This window comes from Pollachius pollachius (assembly GCF_949987615.1).
Source record: "Pollachius pollachius genome assembly, chromosome: 4".
Classification (NCBI taxonomy): Eukaryota; Metazoa; Chordata; class Actinopteri; order Gadiformes; family Gadidae; genus Pollachius; species Pollachius pollachius.
The window spans coordinates 10,803,339-10,822,853 of NC_136937.1; the positions used below are offsets into that span (position 1 = coordinate 10,803,339).

At 45.1% G+C, this 19,515-nt stretch overlaps 1 protein-coding gene across 1 annotated transcript in view; it reads left to right on the forward strand.

Moving 5' to 3' along the window:
* Positions 1–635: 635 nt before the first annotated feature.
* Positions 636–19,515, forward strand: part of wdr70 (WD repeat domain 70) — a 42,462-nt gene continuing 23,582 nt past the window's right edge. The window contains exons 1-10 of the mRNA XM_079735741.1: positions 636–680; positions 1,272–1,325; positions 1,428–1,511; positions 1,632–1,722; positions 1,888–2,098; positions 2,486–2,545; positions 2,651–2,784; positions 4,693–4,846; positions 7,207–7,283; positions 17,024–17,198. Of these exons, the coding sequence (XP_079591867.1) occupies positions 656–680; positions 1,272–1,325; positions 1,428–1,511; positions 1,632–1,722; positions 1,888–2,098; positions 2,486–2,545; positions 2,651–2,784; positions 4,693–4,846; positions 7,207–7,283; positions 17,024–17,198 (1,065 nt within the window). The 5' untranslated portion in view covers positions 636–655. The remainder of the gene's footprint in view (positions 681–1,271; positions 1,326–1,427; positions 1,512–1,631; positions 1,723–1,887; positions 2,099–2,485; positions 2,546–2,650; positions 2,785–4,692; positions 4,847–7,206; positions 7,284–17,023; positions 17,199–19,515) is intronic.

Sequence of the window (19,515 nt, forward strand, 5' to 3'; positions counted from 1 at the left end):
TTCATGACTTTTAATTGTCAAGCCTTAGTACACAGACTTTTTGTTATTTAAAAATATGTGCCTTTACACAAGCAACACCTCAACACATTTTTGGAATTGCCTATTTATAAAGTAATTTAGGCTTGATAGATACGGCAAGATATGAGTTTGTTCTAATGCGATGCAGTATGTTATCATTTTATATCTGTCTGCTTATTTTAGGTCATTGTGTGACTATTATTTGTTTCAGTAAAGTGATTAGGAGAGAATATTTTGTATTTTTATAATTTATTTGTGAAATCTAAAAATAATAAAATCGTTTTTTTTATTAAATGTATATCAGTGAGAGTCCTTTGTCAGTTGAAGAAGATTCATACAGATATACACCGCACAAATGTGTGGTTATGGGTACACAGTAAAACTTAGCATCTCATATTATGCCTATTGGTCTACATAATTTCGAAAATGTATTTCCCCATATATGTATTCTCATATATTAATTCTTAGTTTCGGAAGGAAAGGAATTGGTAAGCTTTTTCTGCGACCCCTATGCATAGGAAAGTCCGTGCTTAGGAACCTTCCTACGTATCGAGTTTGTAAGAGGGACATTAACATTTGGGACACAGCCTCGATGTAGCATTACTTCCGGGCTAAAGGCTGCCTTGCAAACATCAACATGGACCCTAACAAAATAAAAGAAGGTACCGCGGTTTTACATTTCTTGGTTTATATTAAGTCTTGTACGTATTATGAGACTCAAGTTTTGGGTTCTAAACGACTTGGACATCTTTATGCAATTAACCATCTGGCTAAAATGTTAAAATGTCTGATCTTGCCTGTTATTAAGGTTCGCTGTGTTGCTGTTTTGGCTCCATGCAAGAATAGCAATACATATTCATTTAGAATAAGTTGATGTATCATCTACTAAATGATGCGTATTCACCAGATTATACTTACATAGTAACTTGACGACAATGTTTTAATATGAAAACAAGAGCTTGGCTAAAATTTTGCAGTCAACTAAGTGAATCTCATTTAATGACATATATTTCCAGGGACTATTCCACACATAAGTTCTTAAATATTGAGATACTATTTGTCAGATCCTTAAATTATTCACATGACGGATGTATAAGCATACAAAGCAGCCTCTGTCTGCTTGAAGGAAGCAAATGAACATCACAGTTTTTCTTGGCCTTTGTCTTTCGAACTAAGAATGTGTTGAATTAGAATATAGGATGATGTGGACATTTGCTCTGAGAGACTTCATGCCAACTTATCTTTTCTTCTAGACACTATGGATAATGATGGAGAAATGGCCTCTGTCATGGGATTCTCGGGCTTTGGTATGTTGTTATTGATATTTTTAACACAAAATACCTATATATTATAATAATACATTTCAGACCGCACCAAAGAGTAAGACTAACTTACTGGTACTTCTTCAGGTAAGAAGGCTCGCACATTTGACCTGGATGCCATTTTCGAAACGACTCGAAGAACCGCCATTGAAAGGAGTCAGCATGTATTAGGTGAGTTACAATGTCAAGAAGAATATATCTGCATAAATTCATACACACGTATACTACATACCTCTCTTAAATATACCTAAACTCTATGTCTCTCCCTCACCATCATCTTTGCCCTCATAGAAGAACGACAGAAAGAGGACGGAGCGTCGAGCTCTCAGTCCAAGAAGCCTGTAGCTCATTTAAAGAAACCTGCAGGACCCGCAAAACCCAAGTAAACACTGATGAGATTTCATTCATTTTCATTGTAAGCTTAACTTTTTGTGGACCCTAGTGAAAGAGGCCTAAGGACTGTGGTTCAACACATGGATCATGTGAGATTATTTTATAAGTCTTCATTTATGTTTACATTTTATTTGAACATCTTTTTTCTGCCCAGGAAACAGCAAAGCGAGAGCAGCAGTGACAGTGATTCAGACAGTGACTCAGAGCTCATCGGACCCCCGGTTCCGCCCCCGCAGGAAGAGGACGAGGAGGATGACGAGGACATGGTGGGGCCGCCGCTACCCCCAGGTTACACAGGAAGTACGGCTCAGGAGGACGAAGACGATGACGAGGATGATGGGGAGCCAGGAGAAGATGAGGATGATGTAAGTTATTAAGCATGTCAGCAATGGCTCTCCCCTTTGATTTTTAATTTCTTCAGTATATATTCAGTATATATTCAGTTCTAAACTTCAGGTAAAAACGTTTCTTTATATCAAGGTGGTAATAATTAGGAGTTTAACTCTGTCCACTAGATGGCGACAAAGGAAAATATGATTGCTGGTTTTACAGAAAAATGATTACCGGTATATCCATTTTTTATGTACCTGTGTTTTCTAAAACCAACTTTAGTGCCTTATACCCCATGTCTTTAAAATGACAATTTTCTCAACACATGTGTAAGGCGGGACGGTTCGCATCCGGTTACATTATGCATTATTATGTTTGTGTTATTGGAGTCATGTATATATTTGTGTACACTTATTTCATAGAATCCAGTGAAGAAGATTCCAGACACCCATGAAATCACCATGCAGCATGGCACGAAAACGGTAAGCGTCTCGGTACATTTGCTGCCTTCTTATTGTCCAGTATTTGAAACCTTCATGGATGGTCTCTAGTCTGTAGCCAGCTGAATGAGTGTGTTGTCCTCCCAGGTCTCAGCGCTGGCTTTGGACCCCTCTGGAGCCCGCCTGGTCACCGGGGGATTCGACTACGACGTACGCTTCTGGGACTTTGCGGGAATGGACCAGTCGTTGCAGGCTTTCAGATCCCTGCAGCCCTGTGAATGGTTAGTCCCATTCTGTCCGATCACATGATGCACCTTTTATACCAGATGCACATATTGTAGTAGTTACTCACTCTCTTTAAGTTCACTGAGCATTTTTTCCCTTTTTGAAAAATGTAATTCCATAAATTATATTTGTGAACATGGTTTAAATCTGGCGTAGACAATGAAGGAGAGGGTTATGGATCGTTCCACTCTACAGTCACACTACACACCCGCATGTAATGGGGTTGTCCACTAGGTAGAAGCCGTGATATGTGGTAAATGTGATTGGCTATGGGACATTTCATGGAACCAAATACTCTCTAAGAACTCGTCATTAGCACAGAAAATAAAGATACAATTACTTGAACCACGTTTGAAAGCGCTTTTTCATCAAAAACAAATCCTGAATAGAAACTTGTAAGATGGACCTTCACAACAGCCAGACAGTCATCTTAATTGAGGGACAATCATAACCAGTCATCATAAATTATCCAATACACAGTGCACATGCAGCCAAGGTAAAGTCTCAGAACACAAGCTAGTATTTAGCCGTACAACATGTTCCAGCGTATCAGGCAATGACGTGTAGAATCTGGCCAGCTCATTATGATGGATTACAATATATGAGGAAATTATGTTGTCTGGCTGAGCTGAGCTGTTGGCATCCACTTTCAGATGTGTCTATGGGCAGACACACACACACACACACACACACACCGCTTCATTTAGCATTGTTGTGCAGAATCCTGGAAGAGCCTTTCCTTTTTCATTCAAACCAATCAAACGTGCTGGTGTGTTTGTATGCCTTGTTAATGTTTATTGTGCCGTCACGGAAGTCCTCATCAGAGACGGAGTTCTCCTTCTCGCCGTTTTGGCTGCCAATGGGCTGTGCCGGAGAGCCGTTCTCCCCCGTGTTTACAAAGCCGCATGGCACATTAAATGTGATTGCAGGGGCAGTCCCATTAGCCCGGTAGGGTCACTGGCGTGCCGGGGCCGTGGTTACAAATTCGTACTTTGGGGTTGCCTCCTTGTCTATTTTCCTTTTTCCACCTCAGTGACCACGAGGGGTCTGTCCTCCTCTGAGGAGGCTATGTCCCAACTGAAACTATAAGGACCCCCTTGCCTTAAGCGATGCCCCCAAACCCCCTCAAATATATACGAAATGGCACAAAAGAGCGGCGTCCTGATTTAATCCGAACAATGGATGTTTTTGCTGCTCGACGTACAGAAACACGATTGCCCTGCCTACCTCCTGCTGTGTTAATGCAATTTTTCGTATTGACCTCAATTGCCAGCCATACTGTGGTAAAGTGGGCCCCATTCATGTCCATGACAACACACTTGACCATGACCCAAGTACTCAGAAGCTGCTGTGTGTTCTACCGAAGCTGTGTCGTCATCTGAAGCTATGTCGTTTTATAATGGAAAGTCTCCAATGACCGGCTTCGTTTTCAGTAATTCATTCATTGATTCATGTTTCTTGGTGTTTGTGAAATGGCTAATGGAGTGAATGGTTACGATGGAGCATGAGCAATGATTATCCGTTTTTAAATTATAAAGTGTAAACACGTTGATCAGGCCATAGATCAGATATGGCCTGATCTATACGTTTCTTTTGTTTCGATACATGCAGGAAGTGACTGATGCCCACATTATTTCATCAGACATTATAGTACATTGATACATGCTGCCGAGGAATTAACCCTGTACAGCACACCTAGCCTTCCAATAAACATATATATATATATATATATATATATATATACATAATCATCTTATCATGCAAGCAGTTTGAGTAGCTCTGGTCCTTACACCCAACTCTCTGTATCCAAGACGATAGCAGACAGGCAGCAGCAATGGACCGTGAAAGCATCCCTTCCTTTTATCCATGTCTCGTCTTCACCTCTTCCTTCTCCTCCTCCGCAGCCACCAGATCAAGACCCTGCAGTACAGCATCACAGGTGACATGCTGCTGGTGGTCTCTGGCAACGCCCAGGCCAAGATCCTGGACCGCGATGGCTTCAACGTGATGGAGTGCCCCAAGGGAGATCAGTACATTGTGGACATGGTCAACACCAAGGTACGCAATGGTAGCTTGTTCACACATCACCATAGAATGTATTTAACATGGATGTGGTGTCCGTGGCGTCAACCATTCCTCTCGCCTTGTGGAATGCTTCGGTCACGAGCAATGAGAGCGTGTGGGCAGGTAGCCATGTAGGTAGGTAGACAGACAGATAGGCGAGCCAATCATTTTGTTCGGGCCGAAATGAAACTATTGGTCAGCTTGTTACAGGCCTGTGACGGCCACAGTTACAGTTTTTTTATTGTCAGAGCATTCGATTGATTGATTGCGGTTTGGGATGTGAAGCGAATTTCAAAAAATGTATTCAAATAAATTGCATGCCCCAGCTTTAAGGACCCCTGTGGGTCTTCCTCCTAAAGTGATGCCCAGCTGGCATTAGGTGGGGAACGCCGGTCAGTGGAGCAGCACCTGCCCGCAGCGTGCGGCTGTGTTTGGGGAAGCCACATTGGTGGTCAGTGACCGTCCTCTGGACGTGCAGTCAGGCTGTTCGCAGACTGTGACTAGAGTTCCTCTCCCACATTCCTGTTCAAACATCCAGCAGATGTAGTGTGTTCAGTCTAAGGGAAACACAATGTTGAACGTACAATATTCCCTCGCTTGATTGCTTGCATCTTCCTTATATATAGTGGACAGATATTGCTACGCACCCCTGCACATCCACAGCGGAACACTGCATGGTGAATATGAATACCATATGCATTGTCCTCTTTGTTTTTATTCAAACACTGTTTTTTGGGGATTTTCACAAATCAGAAGCATGACTGTACACGACAAGTCTGCGAAAGTCTTTATCGCTAATATAAAACATTCTCAACTGGAGAGGATTCTTGTTTTTGCGACTGGGTGGCCCCCTTCTCTGTTGTTGCTGTACAATCTGGTTCCTTTTAGTCAATGGCAATTTGATCCGTTGGCCCGGAAAGAGAGTCAGATGCACCTTCATTAACCAATAGCTTTCATCACTTCGACTCAGTTCAACTTGTGTCTGTGCTTGTTGGCATCCGCGCGGAGGTAATTCACTCATGGTACCGCTGTTTAAGTTTACAACGCGTGTCGCTTGTTGCCTTTACCGCGAAACAAACAAACCCCGACAGAGCGTCGACCTCAAGGATTAGGAGAGCGGCCCTCCGTGAAAGCACAACGCCGAAGAGCACCTGACGGATACACGTTCCCGATCTATCGTGAAACCGACCCGATTTGGTCAGTTTCATGATCCATGCTGGCCCCCGCTGTCAGCCAATAGTGTGTCAGGTTCCTGGACGGCACGCTGTGTTCTCTCACCTCCTAAGTAGTGAGAGAAGCTTGCGTTCTGAGTGGATTCTCGGACGGTGATGAATTTCCTTTGGGTAATATTAGCGGATAGTCACATTCCTCCACGGTACATTTCCCTAATTATTCATTTTTTTATGATGAGGTTTTTATTTTTTGGACGCAGGCCCCAAGACCGGCACTTTCCTATTATTACCATGGCCTTCAACTCCTGAATCCTGCATGTGCTCTGGCGCATTATAGGGACTCATTTATTTATTTTTTATTCATTCATGTGTTCGTTCATATTCGGAAATGTACATTTATATCTAATGATGGACAAGAGATTGATAGACGGAGACTATTTATTGATTGGACATATGTACATAGATAAGTGACAGACAGTACATGTGTTCACTCTTTGAGAGATCCGGTGCAAATGTCTAGGGCCAGCTGCTCAGTGTTTCACTGAATCTATATTTGTATCCTTATTTATATATTTTCTCTTATTATCTTGGTTGTGTTCTGTTCTCGTACTCCTACCTGTATTTCCCCTGTGAGTCATATCATTGCTGTTGCTGCTATGAAACCTGAATTTCCTTCCGGGAATTAATAAAGGTTTATCTTATCTATGAGATATAACATCTTGATCTGTCCAAATTCTCCCTTTGAAATATTATTCTGCACATATTATATTGCCATAACATTGTTTGATGAAAAAACATGAAGGTGATCGATTCTTTTCCATATTGTATATGTTTTGTATTTATTCAGCTATCATTGATTGCGCTTTCTCAGATAAACAAGTCTATTTTTTCTCCTTTTGTTTTGAGGGCATCTTTGGGGAGTGCAATGTACACCGAAAGAATCGGGTTTGTGTTTGTATTAGTGTTAATATAGCTTGAATTTCTTCCTATTTTACGGCAGTGTGTCTTACCTCCATTCCCCCACACAGGGTACGTTTAAGATTATGGCCCGGTATAAGTCTAGCCGTCTTCAACCCGTCCTATCGATGCATACAAAAAGTGCCCAAACCCCTTTCTCGATGAAAGGTTGTCAGCGGGTTTGACAGTCACCTAACTTGGCTCCCTTCTTCTCGTCTTCCCCAGGGTCACACCGCCATGTTGAATAGTGGCTGTTGGCACCCCAAGATCAAGGAGGAGTTCATGACCTGCTCCAATGATGGGTGAGTTTCTCTTTAAGTCCTTTTCTTTCTGCTGTCTAACCAACAAGCAGTGTCACACATCTGTCAAAGTGTTACAAGTGAAACCGTTTTCCAAATGAAACCATTCATCTGGAATGCAATATTTCTCTAATAATATAAAGTATATGCACTATAATTATTTTTTTTATTTGAATACACACAATATAAATAAGGAATTCACGAAATAAAAATAAATAAATAATCTGTATAAAGCACTCCACTAGATATAAACATAAAATACTAAAAACTTTAAAATACAAGATCCATCGAGGTTGTATTGTATATCACCTGTGGAAATCATATTGAGATCAGAGAGGCTGAGGATGCTAGCAGTAACAGTGAGCGCTGAATTACCCCCCCCCGGATTTATCTCTATATCATCTTACACAATATTTGGGCCAGGCCATTTTATTTAGTGATTCCCATCGATTGAATCTCGAGTTGCAGTCATTCCTGTCCTTCAGCTCAAGCTTCTGTGTGGCTTGTCAGAGGCTCTGAGTGTCGTTACTTGCATCTCTTGCTCACAGTCACCAGCAGGGAGTCCTCTGCACCAGTGTATTGCATCTGCAGAGCACCGCGTTTCTCCATCAAGCAGTGTACTGTGGACAGGAGATATGTAGACCTTTATCAAACTGTGAGACCTGGGTTTTAATTAATAGTGCATACATCTGGATCATCTTTGATATTTTTGGTTCTAGTATGGTTGGCTCATACGTATGCTGGTTCTTCCGTGTGCATTTTATTTTTCACTTAATGAAAACTGAAATTAGACCTGGTAGTCAAATGCCTGAACCAGGGAAATGCACAGTATCGGATACGATAATATTAAAGTGAAAGTACATCCCCAAAATACTGGCAATGTACGAAAAAACGTTCTTTGTATGTTGTGTTTTACATTTATGTCCGTTTGAAGTTTGGCCGTTTAATCCAGTATGTATGTGAACCAAAACACATAATGGTGATTACTAGAACCCGCCTCTGTTGGCCTCCCCAGTAGTGCCTTCTTCAGGCCTTTTACTGGTTCCAATTTGCTTTATTGTGTTTTCAGCCAATCAAAACAGTTCCTCAAAATGCAATAGCCAATGAAAATGTTGAGCAGGAAGCTCTCATCTATCAGCCCACCCCATCTGTCAAAACTAAATGATCTGAATGCAGAAAAAAAGCCATATAAATAGTGTCTCGGTCGAGACTTTGTTCCCTCTGTTAGATTCATTTGTGTTCATGTACGAATAGCAACAGTAAACCTGTGAGTACTAATATTGATGTAATTTATCCAAGAGCGCGGCAATCACTGCCTTCGCTTTGTCTTGAGGCTCTCTTTCTATTCATTTTCCCATGGGTTTTTAAACAAAGAGCCCTACCTAAAAATATCCTTCTATAATTAAACCATCCCTGTATTCAACCACCCATCAAAATCTGCCGTGCATCCGGTAACACACTCCTTACTTTTGTGTTCCCATTCAAGCAACGCAAACAAACAGAAATCAAGTGCGTAGTACCCAGTTGTCAAAGTTGGACCGTGAGTTAGCATGTGGTAAGGCACTTCTTAGTGTTTATACACGTGTGTGTGTGTGTGTGTGTGTATATTTGCTTTCACATGTGTGCCTGCTTACGCACATGTTGGCCTCCAACGTGTACGTTAAGACTCTCGGGGAGAAGCCCTGAATCCTGGGGCTATCAGCAGCTTGTATAAAGCCAAATCCCAAAGGCCCAGCCCCTCTCTCTCGTCCAGTGGGAGGGCCGCGGCGCTGGGCTGTTTACCAGCAGCGCTCCGGCCCTCCCAGATGTGGAGGCTGGTTTATTTAGTTCCTACCCAGGCTCTGGAACTCTTCCCCTGGCACGTTAAGGCTGGATGTTCCCTCAAGGGCCGGCTCACAGCAGAGGAGGGGGGGATGTAGGAGAGAGAGAGAGAGAGAGAAAGGAGCTACAGCAGAGTTGTTCCCGGGCGGGCGACAGCTGCATGTGGACATTGTGTAGGCCGCTGACGGTGGGAGGCCAGGTAGTCTGGGGTGGAGGGTGCCTAAGGATTTGGGAAATTGAGGTGATGACAGAGAGGTCTCGGTGTGCTGGCGATGAGTGCATTGCCGTTCAATTCCTCACTGGCTGGCTGTCGGATTCCTTGTGAGGCTTGTCCGTGAAATTCCTGGATTGTATGTTGATGTTCCGAGGGGAAAGTGGAGGTCTTTTGGAGCGGTCGTAGTTTGATTCAAGGATACTGGTGGATATACATTTATTTTCCTGGTCGTGTAAGAGATTATATCAAAGGCCAGTGTGTTCCTCAGATATTCTATCTTCTAGGTATTGTAGTCGATGGAAAAGTGGGCCGGGTGTAATATAAATACCTATTCCCCTTAACTGCTTTGTAACTATGAATCACCCTATAGAAAACGGATAACCTGAATGAGCTAGCGGTGGGACATGGGGTTCCCCGTCTATGACACACCGGCAGTCGTGGATGGACAAACGAGGCTTTGATCCCTCCATAGCGAGCCGTCCGCTCATTGTGAAGGGAGATCTTTGAATCTCTTCCGTCCCTCCACCCTCCTCCACACCACCCATGACTCTCCCGGCTCCACCTGAACGTCGCTGTGTTTGTAGTGACCCCGGCCCGGCCTTGAGGCACTGGTGCCTCAGTGTTTCCCCCCCACAATGCACCGGCGGTGCCGCGGGCCGCCTGGTACCGGTCTGATGTATCCACTGAAGAACAAGAGAGCCAGGTACTCCTTCTCCCGGGGAGTCGATTGAGCGAGGTCTCGCATTGTGTCGGGGCTGAATGGCTTATTAAATGCGAGCACTGAACCGCCAAGCGTCCTTTTTATTGAGATCCATCGGTGCTCATGTGGAATCTCATTCATCGGCGCGCGCTTTCACACACACACTCGCCCTTTCAGCGTGGAGAACTCTCTCTCTCTCTCTCTCTCTTTCTTTCTCCTCTTGACGGTTTCCTGATAGAATGTGTTAATAGGGCCGCAGTGGGATTCATCCCTGAACTCTGGATAGAGGTCAGTGATTTATAGTGCAAAGGGGGTTCCGTCAAGGATGTTTTCGTCTTGACAACGTTGTTGAAACTTTTTCGTAACGCTTCATCTGGAACGAATAACCCCCTGTGGGTCCGCACGTCTCGACTGTGACATTATAGTTTCTGGTACGTTTACGTCCGTGAACGTGTTATTTACGCCTGTTCCCGTCGAGATCGGCTGAAGAGAGATATAAGAGGGGGAGCCACTCGGGGTAATTCCTCGCTGAAAGAATGAACACCTGTTTGAAGGATAAATTATGTCCCCAGGCTGCAAATTAAATTTCTCTCGGGGTGTCGGCAGTTTATCCTGGGCCCTGGCCCCTGGCCCGGTCCGAATACTCCCGGCCAAATCTAAGATGGGAGTAGACGTCAAAAAAACAGAGGGCTTTTCTTTTTCCCTTATTTTCTTCAGTGGCTTGAATTAGAAAGCGCAGCAATTTGTAAACAAACCGAAATAATATTGATATTTTTCCAGATTACTGGAAACAAACCAGGATCTTGAAAATATAAGTCTGCCTCGATCTGAAAGGCTGCTGGGAGAGCTGGGATTGATGGGGTGGCGTTCCCAGTGCTGAGGTTCACGTTCCCAAAAGGCATGTGGCGGCATTAGGAATGGCTCCACATGTCACTGCTCCTGACCCCCCTGGTTTTAACTCAACGGGGTGAAGACGTCCCAAGACACACACACACACACACACACACACACACACACACACACACACACACACACACACACACACACACACACACACACACACACACACACACACACACACACACACACACACACAGAGTGAGGAATGTGTTCCAGGAGGCCTGGATGCCAGGGATTCCCTCTGTGTTGGCCTGATGTCAGGGCTGCAGCTGGGGCTAGGGCTGTAGCTGGAGCGCAGCTAGCACCCGGAGGCCTGCATCAGGGCAGTCCTTCTGCTGCTCGTGAAACACTTTTTACACTTTGAGTTTCAAAAGTGACTGTTTACCTCGGTCTAAAAAGCGTCACGGTATTGAGGTATAAAAGGGAAAGAACTTGAAGTAAGCGTTTACCTCGTTTGTATATATTGAACCATTTAGTTTGCATTTTTAATGCTTTATTATAGTGAGATAGAGAGGAGGGTATGCAAGATAGAGGGAAGGACATGCAGCAAAGGACCACGGGCAGGATTCGAACCCGGGTCACTGCCAACTGAGCCAATATGGTACACGCTCTACCCGGTGAGCCACCAGGGCGCCCCCATATATTAAACTATTAAAAGATAATCGAACAAACATTGAGCCTCACTCGTACTATTATTGTTAATATTCTGTATGTCTTTCAAGCTGGAAACCTCGAAACTTCTCACTGTTTCTATTTAAAGTCGGCTTCTACACCGTTATAACTCTACATAACGCCCTGACGCTATTCTACCTGGAGGTAATTGTACACAACTCCATGACCCACCCCCCCATACAACATTTTGAGAACAAAAAGCAAAAAGTCCCCTAGGAATACAGGCACGGTCATCGGAAAGATACATTCTGTTCATTCTGGTCTTCATTCTCAATTCTGGTTTCGGATTTACAGCAGAAGCCAGTGTTCAGTGTCCCGCCGTCCTTGTAAATCAATCCTGTGTCTCCTGCCTTCTCGTTTATCTCTCCCGTCTCCCGTTTGATCTTTTATGGCACATTCATCTGTCAAAAATAGTAACCTGATGCCCATACAAAAAACACATCTTGGAACCTGAGCTGGCTGCTGTTGCTGCACTTGTTTTCAGAAGAAAAAGAGGACAGGAAAAACGCAAATCCCTGCTGAAGAGCCGCTCTGTTAAGGGATGATCTGAGTGATGATAAACTCGGAGATCACGCAGGCGAGGGAGAACGACGTTCTCAGGGAACATGCCAAGGCGCCGTGTTCACGGATGGACACTTTGTCGGCGGTTCAGCCACAGTCCATACAGTCTGAAGCCGCTCTCTCCCCCTTACAGTGCAGGCGGTCCGTGTCCATACCAAGAATGCACAGACCCTGATTGAAAGTGGAGAATTTGGCCTCTTATTCGTCCCGTCTCCGGTGACACTGTAGATTTGTTTAGTTTCAGAGCAGCCATCAGTAACCCGTGCAGTTCATTTTTGTTTTCAAAACGTAGGGAATTTTACCTGAAAGCCACTTGAGTCGTTTGTCTTCGATGTGTATCTCTATGGAGAGCATCCTTTTGAAGGAACTGCTAAAGCTGGTCTCTCAATAGGGGGCGCCACTTATGCGGTAATCTCTCATTTATATTAATACAATTTGTGTTTTTAACTTGACCTTCTTTGTGTCATAGTGTCATTGACTCTATAACGGACTGCGATTTACGGAATGACATTGCTTTAGGGTCTATTCTAAACATTTGTATTACTTTTTAACAATTCTTTATGATTTGTGGTCTGTCAGTGGTATCCCAAAAAGTGATCTAGCATCTACTATCTGTAGTTTACTGAAGCATGTGACCAATTCTCCCATCATACTTAAGATCAAATGTTTCAAATTTCGAAAACGAAATTTGAAAAAACGTTTGGTTTCGAAAACGTTTGGTCAATCACATGAATGTATTTGCAATACATTTATACGCCTATTGCTTAGGCAAATCAACCTGGCTTTTTTTTTTTATGAAACTGTCACAATTAAAAACACACCTGTATTTTTATTAGCTATAAAAAACAATCTTGTGTAAAATAAAATAGCTTTTAAGTTATATATGATCCATTTTATTGGAATGTGAATGTAGAATGCGACCAGTTTGGCAAAGTAGACTTTAAGTTTCTAATAACAAAGACCAACTAAATCAATGTGTTTGTGTACTTTTTCGCTCATGGATGGCCCTACATGGAAAGTATGATTGTTGAGTTGTCATCTTATGAATCCAGTAAGTCAACAAGGCACTCTGCCCTGCTCTCATTGGGATTGTCTGGGATAATGATGCTAGCAAAGTATATGGCACTGAACCCAGGAGTCTGGCAATTCGATGTGGTCGTTTCATCGCCCAATGAAACAACCACTGGTAATAGTAGTAATCGTATAAATAGTGTCCTGGCCTTGTTTTTTAAAGCCAACCGATATTACTGAGCTCTTTTTCAACATGTTTTCCACCTTCGACTTGGTACCACAAATAAGAACAATGTCTGCTTGTTAGTGTCTTAATACCTCAACATGCTTGGACTGCAGTGATTCTCTCTCTTTTGCTCAACGTCTTCCACTCCTCTCCTTTTGACTGCTTTATCTCCTTTATCTCCCCCCTGCTACATCAGTTATCTTGCTGATAACAGGCGTTATAAAACCCTTGTACAAAACCCCCAAACTCTTGTTTATTTGTGTTTTTCCTCCAACTTATCCCTCCATCTCAGGGGGTGGTCAAAGCCACCACCAAAAACACCAGACCTATTGCCCTAGTGCGCTAATAGAATCTGTGTCGGAATGGGGGGGCACCTCTCCCCCTTCCCTTGGTTTGATGTGTGAACGGCCCTGCTACCTCGTAAAAAGAGTGCATGGTCGACTAGGGCTGTATGGGCCACGTCTTTTACCACATTCCCACCTTGGGTTCTTAAGCATGTGCAGCGGAGGAGGAAAAGGGTGGTGCTGACGGAGGGGAAAACAAGAGGGACCAGGGGGGAAAGAGGCTGAGTAAATAGTCCCCTGATTGGCCCAAATGTTTTGATTCGTCCCCGCGCTGTGTGTGAACGCCTTGTCACCTCGTAAGAATGGCGAATGACGGAGAAGGAATGCACGACTCTGGGGTTTTGTGTCACGATTACAACTCGACCACCTCCTAATGAATACCGCTTTGGTTTGTCTTCTCGGGTTTGTTGGATACGAAATGAAATCACCAAGTTCGATTATCTGAAGGTTTTCGCAATAAGGTCGCTTCTCCTAGTCCGCCGATCATTATTTCCGTACACTGATTCGATTCCCTGGATTTGATCCCATGCAGGCTGATTAGTTTAACCAGCGGATGCTCTTTCTCCTGCCCTTTCCCTGCGCCTGGCCCCTGACAGGTGAGGCAGCAGCACGAGATTCAACCCCCCCCCCCCCCCCCTCTCGCTCTCTCTCTCTCTCTCTCTCTCTCTCTCTCTCTCCCCCGCCCCCCCCCCCCATCAGCCAGCAGTGCCATGTTTTGGAAAGAGATGGACGATAGATTGCATTCCGGGCGGCGGCGTGCGCGACGTGAAAGGTTATGTTGTCTTATTGTCGTGACAGACGCCCGCGCTCCTCTGTAAACACGCCAGAGAGAGTCTGCGGCGGGCAGCAGGTGGAGCCATCCGTCATGCCGCACGTGGCGGATGAAACCGACCTCTCCCCTCCGGCCTTCCCCCCTCCCAACACCACCCACATCCACCCAACCCTTCCCACTTTCCTGGTCGCAGACACACTCTGTCGGGCACCATCACGTAAACACAGGCTGGTTTACACATCTTTGCTTCTCCTGATGTAGCTCTGAGGGAAACAATGGCGGGTTCGGCCTCGTAGCAACGCAGGTAGCAGCAGTCTGGGAGGAAGACTGCTGCTACCAGCAGTCTGATTCAGTGGCACTGATGCGGGACAGTCGAGGGGATTAGGAGGGCAGTTCATTATTTTTTTTAGTGAGACAGAGAGTAAGGTATGGTAGGTAGAGGGGAGGACATGCAGCAAATGACCCCGGGCAGGATTCAATCCCGGGTCACTGCCTTCAGGACTGAGCCTATACGGTATGCGCTGTACCCGGTAAGCCAAGGGCAGTTCATTATTAAAGCTATTTTTCCTAACAGCATCCTAGACCACAATTTCCACACCCTTGCCACACCGTTTTCGTTTTTCAGCCTTTGAATCTATGTCTAACTTAACCTAAGACCAAAATAAAAAGAATAAATCCAAGCCAATACAATATTGGCATTCGTGTCGTTTTGTCGACTTATCCAAACAAAGGTCACGCCAGTGTTTCGGTCTGCTAGCGGGCAAGGGATGGAGGGGGGTCCGTCCCAGCAGGAGTAAGCCCCGCCCAGCCGTTAGCAGACCCTGGCTGTCTGTGTGTTTACGCTGCAGAGCTGACCACCCGCGACCCCGCGGGTCACGCTCACTCAAGCACCCAGCGGCTCATGCACACACTTGGACACACTCTTTCCTGTGTGTGTGTGTGTGTGTGTGTGCGTGTCTGTGTGCGCGTGGGTCTGTGTGTGTGCGTGCATGTTTACGCGTGCCTCGTCTTCTTGTGTAAACCACTGGCGGCTGACCCCTGTGTGTTTTGACGAGGGCCCGGGTCGTCCTGAAGAGCCCTGGCCGGCGGTATCGGGGGGGGGGGGGGGGGGGGTTCTCGCTCTCTTACTCTTCCCCGCGCTTCCTCTCGTAACATTGTTTATCCCCGTCCCCCATCTCCCCCCGCTCCTTCCACAACCCTCTTATCGATATTTTATCTCGTCTTCCTCACCCGTAGCCGAGGGCTCTCTCTGTGTTTTAGTAGCGTGAAGACAGCCGGTGAAAGGCTGGATGGCTAGGTAAGTGTATTGACGAGTGATGTTAAAGGAGGCTGTAAGGATGCCCCCCACTCTCCCCCCTCCTCCTCCTTTCTTCTACTTTCTTCCACCTCTCCTCCAGACAGGAAGTTGTGTTCAAAGGTCGCATGTTCTTCCTTGTTTGATCTAAATCATCTCGCTGGCGTCTCGACACAAATTAGTTGTGCATTAGGCTGTAATACTCCTGTTGGCTGGGTTTGTTGTTGTTATTCTCCTAGAGACGTCCTTTTGTTTATTGTCCGTGACCAGGGGATGACAGGCCAATTTATGACTTGGTTTTTCGGCTTTCGTTTCGTTTGATGCAAGACTTATAATTGAGCTGTGTTGATGGTTACTAGTGTTCAGTGTGTAGTAACGCTTCATGCTATTGTTCATATATTGAGAAAATATGTTATTGTTATTACTTTAACATCTGAAAGTAAATATTAACAATCTGTTAATGTTAAAGATTCTTGTCCATTATGAGTGTAGCATATTATTTGTTTAGAAAGTCAACGGCCGTCATAGCAATTTTTAGATCTGCGCCAAATGACCGAGCATTTGCTTCAGCCACAAAAAAGAAAACATCCTATTGAAACCCTCTCACACATTTAAATGAGGAATGTTTTGGGTTTTAATTCCTTTTGCTTCCTGATTGTATGGGTGGCTAATGTGTTGAGCAGATGTAGGGAAGAGAATCAGGATTTCCTGGGAGCTGCAGTCGTGGGCTTGCAGCCTGATCTGCTGTTCACTCAGTTTCGTGTGTGTGTGTGTGTGTGTGTGCGTGTGTGTGTGTGTGCGTGCGTGTGTGTGTGTTGTCCATCACATGCTCCCCCTGCAGGGGCTCACTGTAAGCCCCGGTGGGATTTGTAAACTGCTCACGTTTTGTCAATGTGGCCGAGAATAGGCCGGGCGCGTCAGAAGAACTCGGCACATGCTGACAAATGTGGAGTTGTGCTGATGCCCTTTGTGCTTTCCATCAAAAAGAACAAAGAAACACGTGCTTTTCATGCCATTTAAAAGCTTTTTTGTGAATTTGTCCATTTTTGCTCCATGTGGTAATTGTTCTCTCCCTCTGTTTCTCTCTCTCTATCTGTCTCCGTCTCTGTCGCTCTCTCTCTCCTTCTCTGTCTCTCTGTCTCTCTGTCTCGGTCTCTGTCTCTCTACTCTCGCTGTCTCCCTCTCTGTCGGACTGTCTGTCACTCTGTCCCTCGCTCTCTCTCTGCAGCACGGTGCGCACGTGGGACGTGAACAACGACAAGAAGCACAAGTCGGTGTTCAAGCCTCGCACCTTCCAGGGGAAAAAGGTCACGCCCACCTGCTGTGCCTACAGCCGGGACGGCAAGCTCATCGCCGCCGGCTGCCAGGACGGCAGCATCCAGATCTGGGACCGCAACCTCAGTGTGAGTACCCCCACCCCAACCCACCTCACCCCACCCACCTCACCCCACCCACCGCTACAAATATTAGATCCCAGCCAGGGGGAGGGGGAGAGTAGACAGGAGAAGACCAGGATGGGAACTTGGACTGTGGTGTTATGGCCCTGGGTGGGGTGTGAGGGGGAGAGAAGGGGGGTCGGCAGAGACATGGGTCAACTGGTCACAGGGCATGGGGGTCAAAGTTGAAAAGGTCCAGACAACAGAGCAGGACGTATGTTGTTAAATAAAACCATGGGTGGGAGAGTGATCCTTGTGTTTGGGAAATGGCCCTAATTTAAACCATGCCCGTTCCCTGTTATCTGTTGGGTTATGGGTATGATGGAATGCAAACGCGCTGCGTTGTAAAAGGGCAAATCGAGACAGCAGTCCCAAATGAAAATATTGAATCATTGAAATAGATGAATGCTATCACGCACAGTAGACCAGTCGGTCTGAAAACGAAAACTGGGAGGCTTACCTCCTTCCCAGTACAGTCTGAAGCTTGCCTTTTCTTCTGGTTGACATTCTTTCATGGGTACCGTTGCCTGAAGACCTGGAACTGCTGCCTGCTTTGTGGACGCCAATTAGTCTGTATGACTTGACTTCAACTTTTTTCGAGAAAGAGAACATTTTTCTTTTGGAACACTTTTCAAGCATGAAATATTTTCGGGGAAAAAAACTGAAATTCCAGTCCAAAAATGGTGGTTCAGCTGCACATAGGCCATATGTTGATATTTTTCATATCCATAAATCCCCTTGATCAACGATTAGTCGAATGGAAAGTATTACCAGCAAAGATATTTACCCCATGTGACCTATATGAACATATTTCGATTTCAAACTGGGAACATCCAGGAAAATGTCTGCAGCTTCCTACATACATGTTCCGGTTGATAACGGTTAACGCCTTAAGCTATGTCAATGCTGATTTGCCTTAGGCTGGACTCAGGAAGCACCAGGTTAACGAGGGCCAATGTCTGCATTTCCTTGCTCTAAATCACCACCCCTTCCTGTTGTGGAGTCCATTGGATTGGCTGACAAATATATAAAGTGTTGTTTCCAACCACATCGAGAGTGCCAAACTCCCCCCATCATTGTCTCATACATCTGCATACATCTGTGGTGTAAGTCTGGTCCCCTTGAGACCTGTGCTGTTGTAGTGTAGTGGTGATGTTTGATGATGGATTGGACATCCATGGAGGTCTAATCACCATCTTTGTACTTTTTTCTTTTTATTCGTCTCCACTCTTTGTTAATTATGCAATTAAGCGATCAAAGTGGGCGCATTCCATTTCTCTTCATTCCGGGTGGTTGAGGTTAATAGTGTGTTTTGGCTTTTGGGACGCATTCCTCTCGCAGACCGGTGCTGTTTACACAAGAGATAGATGACTAAGCCTCACTGCGGTTTATAAAAAATGACTGAAGAGAAAGAGAGCGTATCTCTGTTTGACGAGAGCCTCTAATGAATAAGTAATCTGTCTGATTTCTCCCTTTCCCGCAAATTTGGGCTTCTCCGAATGACCTCTTCGCTCTTCTCTTTTCCGAGCTCTGGCTGGCTCCCGCTGGCCTTAGTTACTCCATCCAAAAAAAACCCCTCCCTTTTCGTCGAGGGTTTCCAAGGAGACACACTTCTGGGCCGTGTCGAGGAATCACCGAGAAACCCCTGGCACTCCACTGCCATCGGAGGGATGAAGTAGAAAGTGGCTTCGGGCTGCCTGTGGCTCACTTGGTTGCTTAGTATTGCCACAACTCATGAACTCACCTCGACTACAGAGCTATGGGGAGGAGGGTGAGGGAGAGTTTTGCAGGGCGTTTGAGTGGTGTGAACTGGGAACTTCTTGCCAGACTGCTCACCATGGAGGTTTTTTCCATTTCCCCACACCGCTCCACATGTCAATCAAATCTGCGCATTCTTCTCATTATGCTAATGTCTTCCCAACTGTATTTACACATCACACACACATTCCTTCCCTAATACACTCATAAAAGAGTGAGAGAGTTTTTCAGGGTGTTTGAGTGGTTTGAACTGGAATCGTCTTGCCAGACTGCTCACCACTGAGGATTTGTCGGTTTGCCACACCGCTCCAGTTGTCAATCAAATCTGCGCATTCTTCTCATTATGCTAATATCTCCCTAACTGTATTTACACATCACACTCACATTCCTTTCCTATTACGCTCCTAAAGGATTTATTGTTGTAGAAGTGCTATTATTGTTCACTCTTATTGTGTACATCTGTCCTTTTTTAATCCTTTTGTAATTCTTCGTCCTCCGATACCCCTCCTTCCTCAGTTCGATGAGG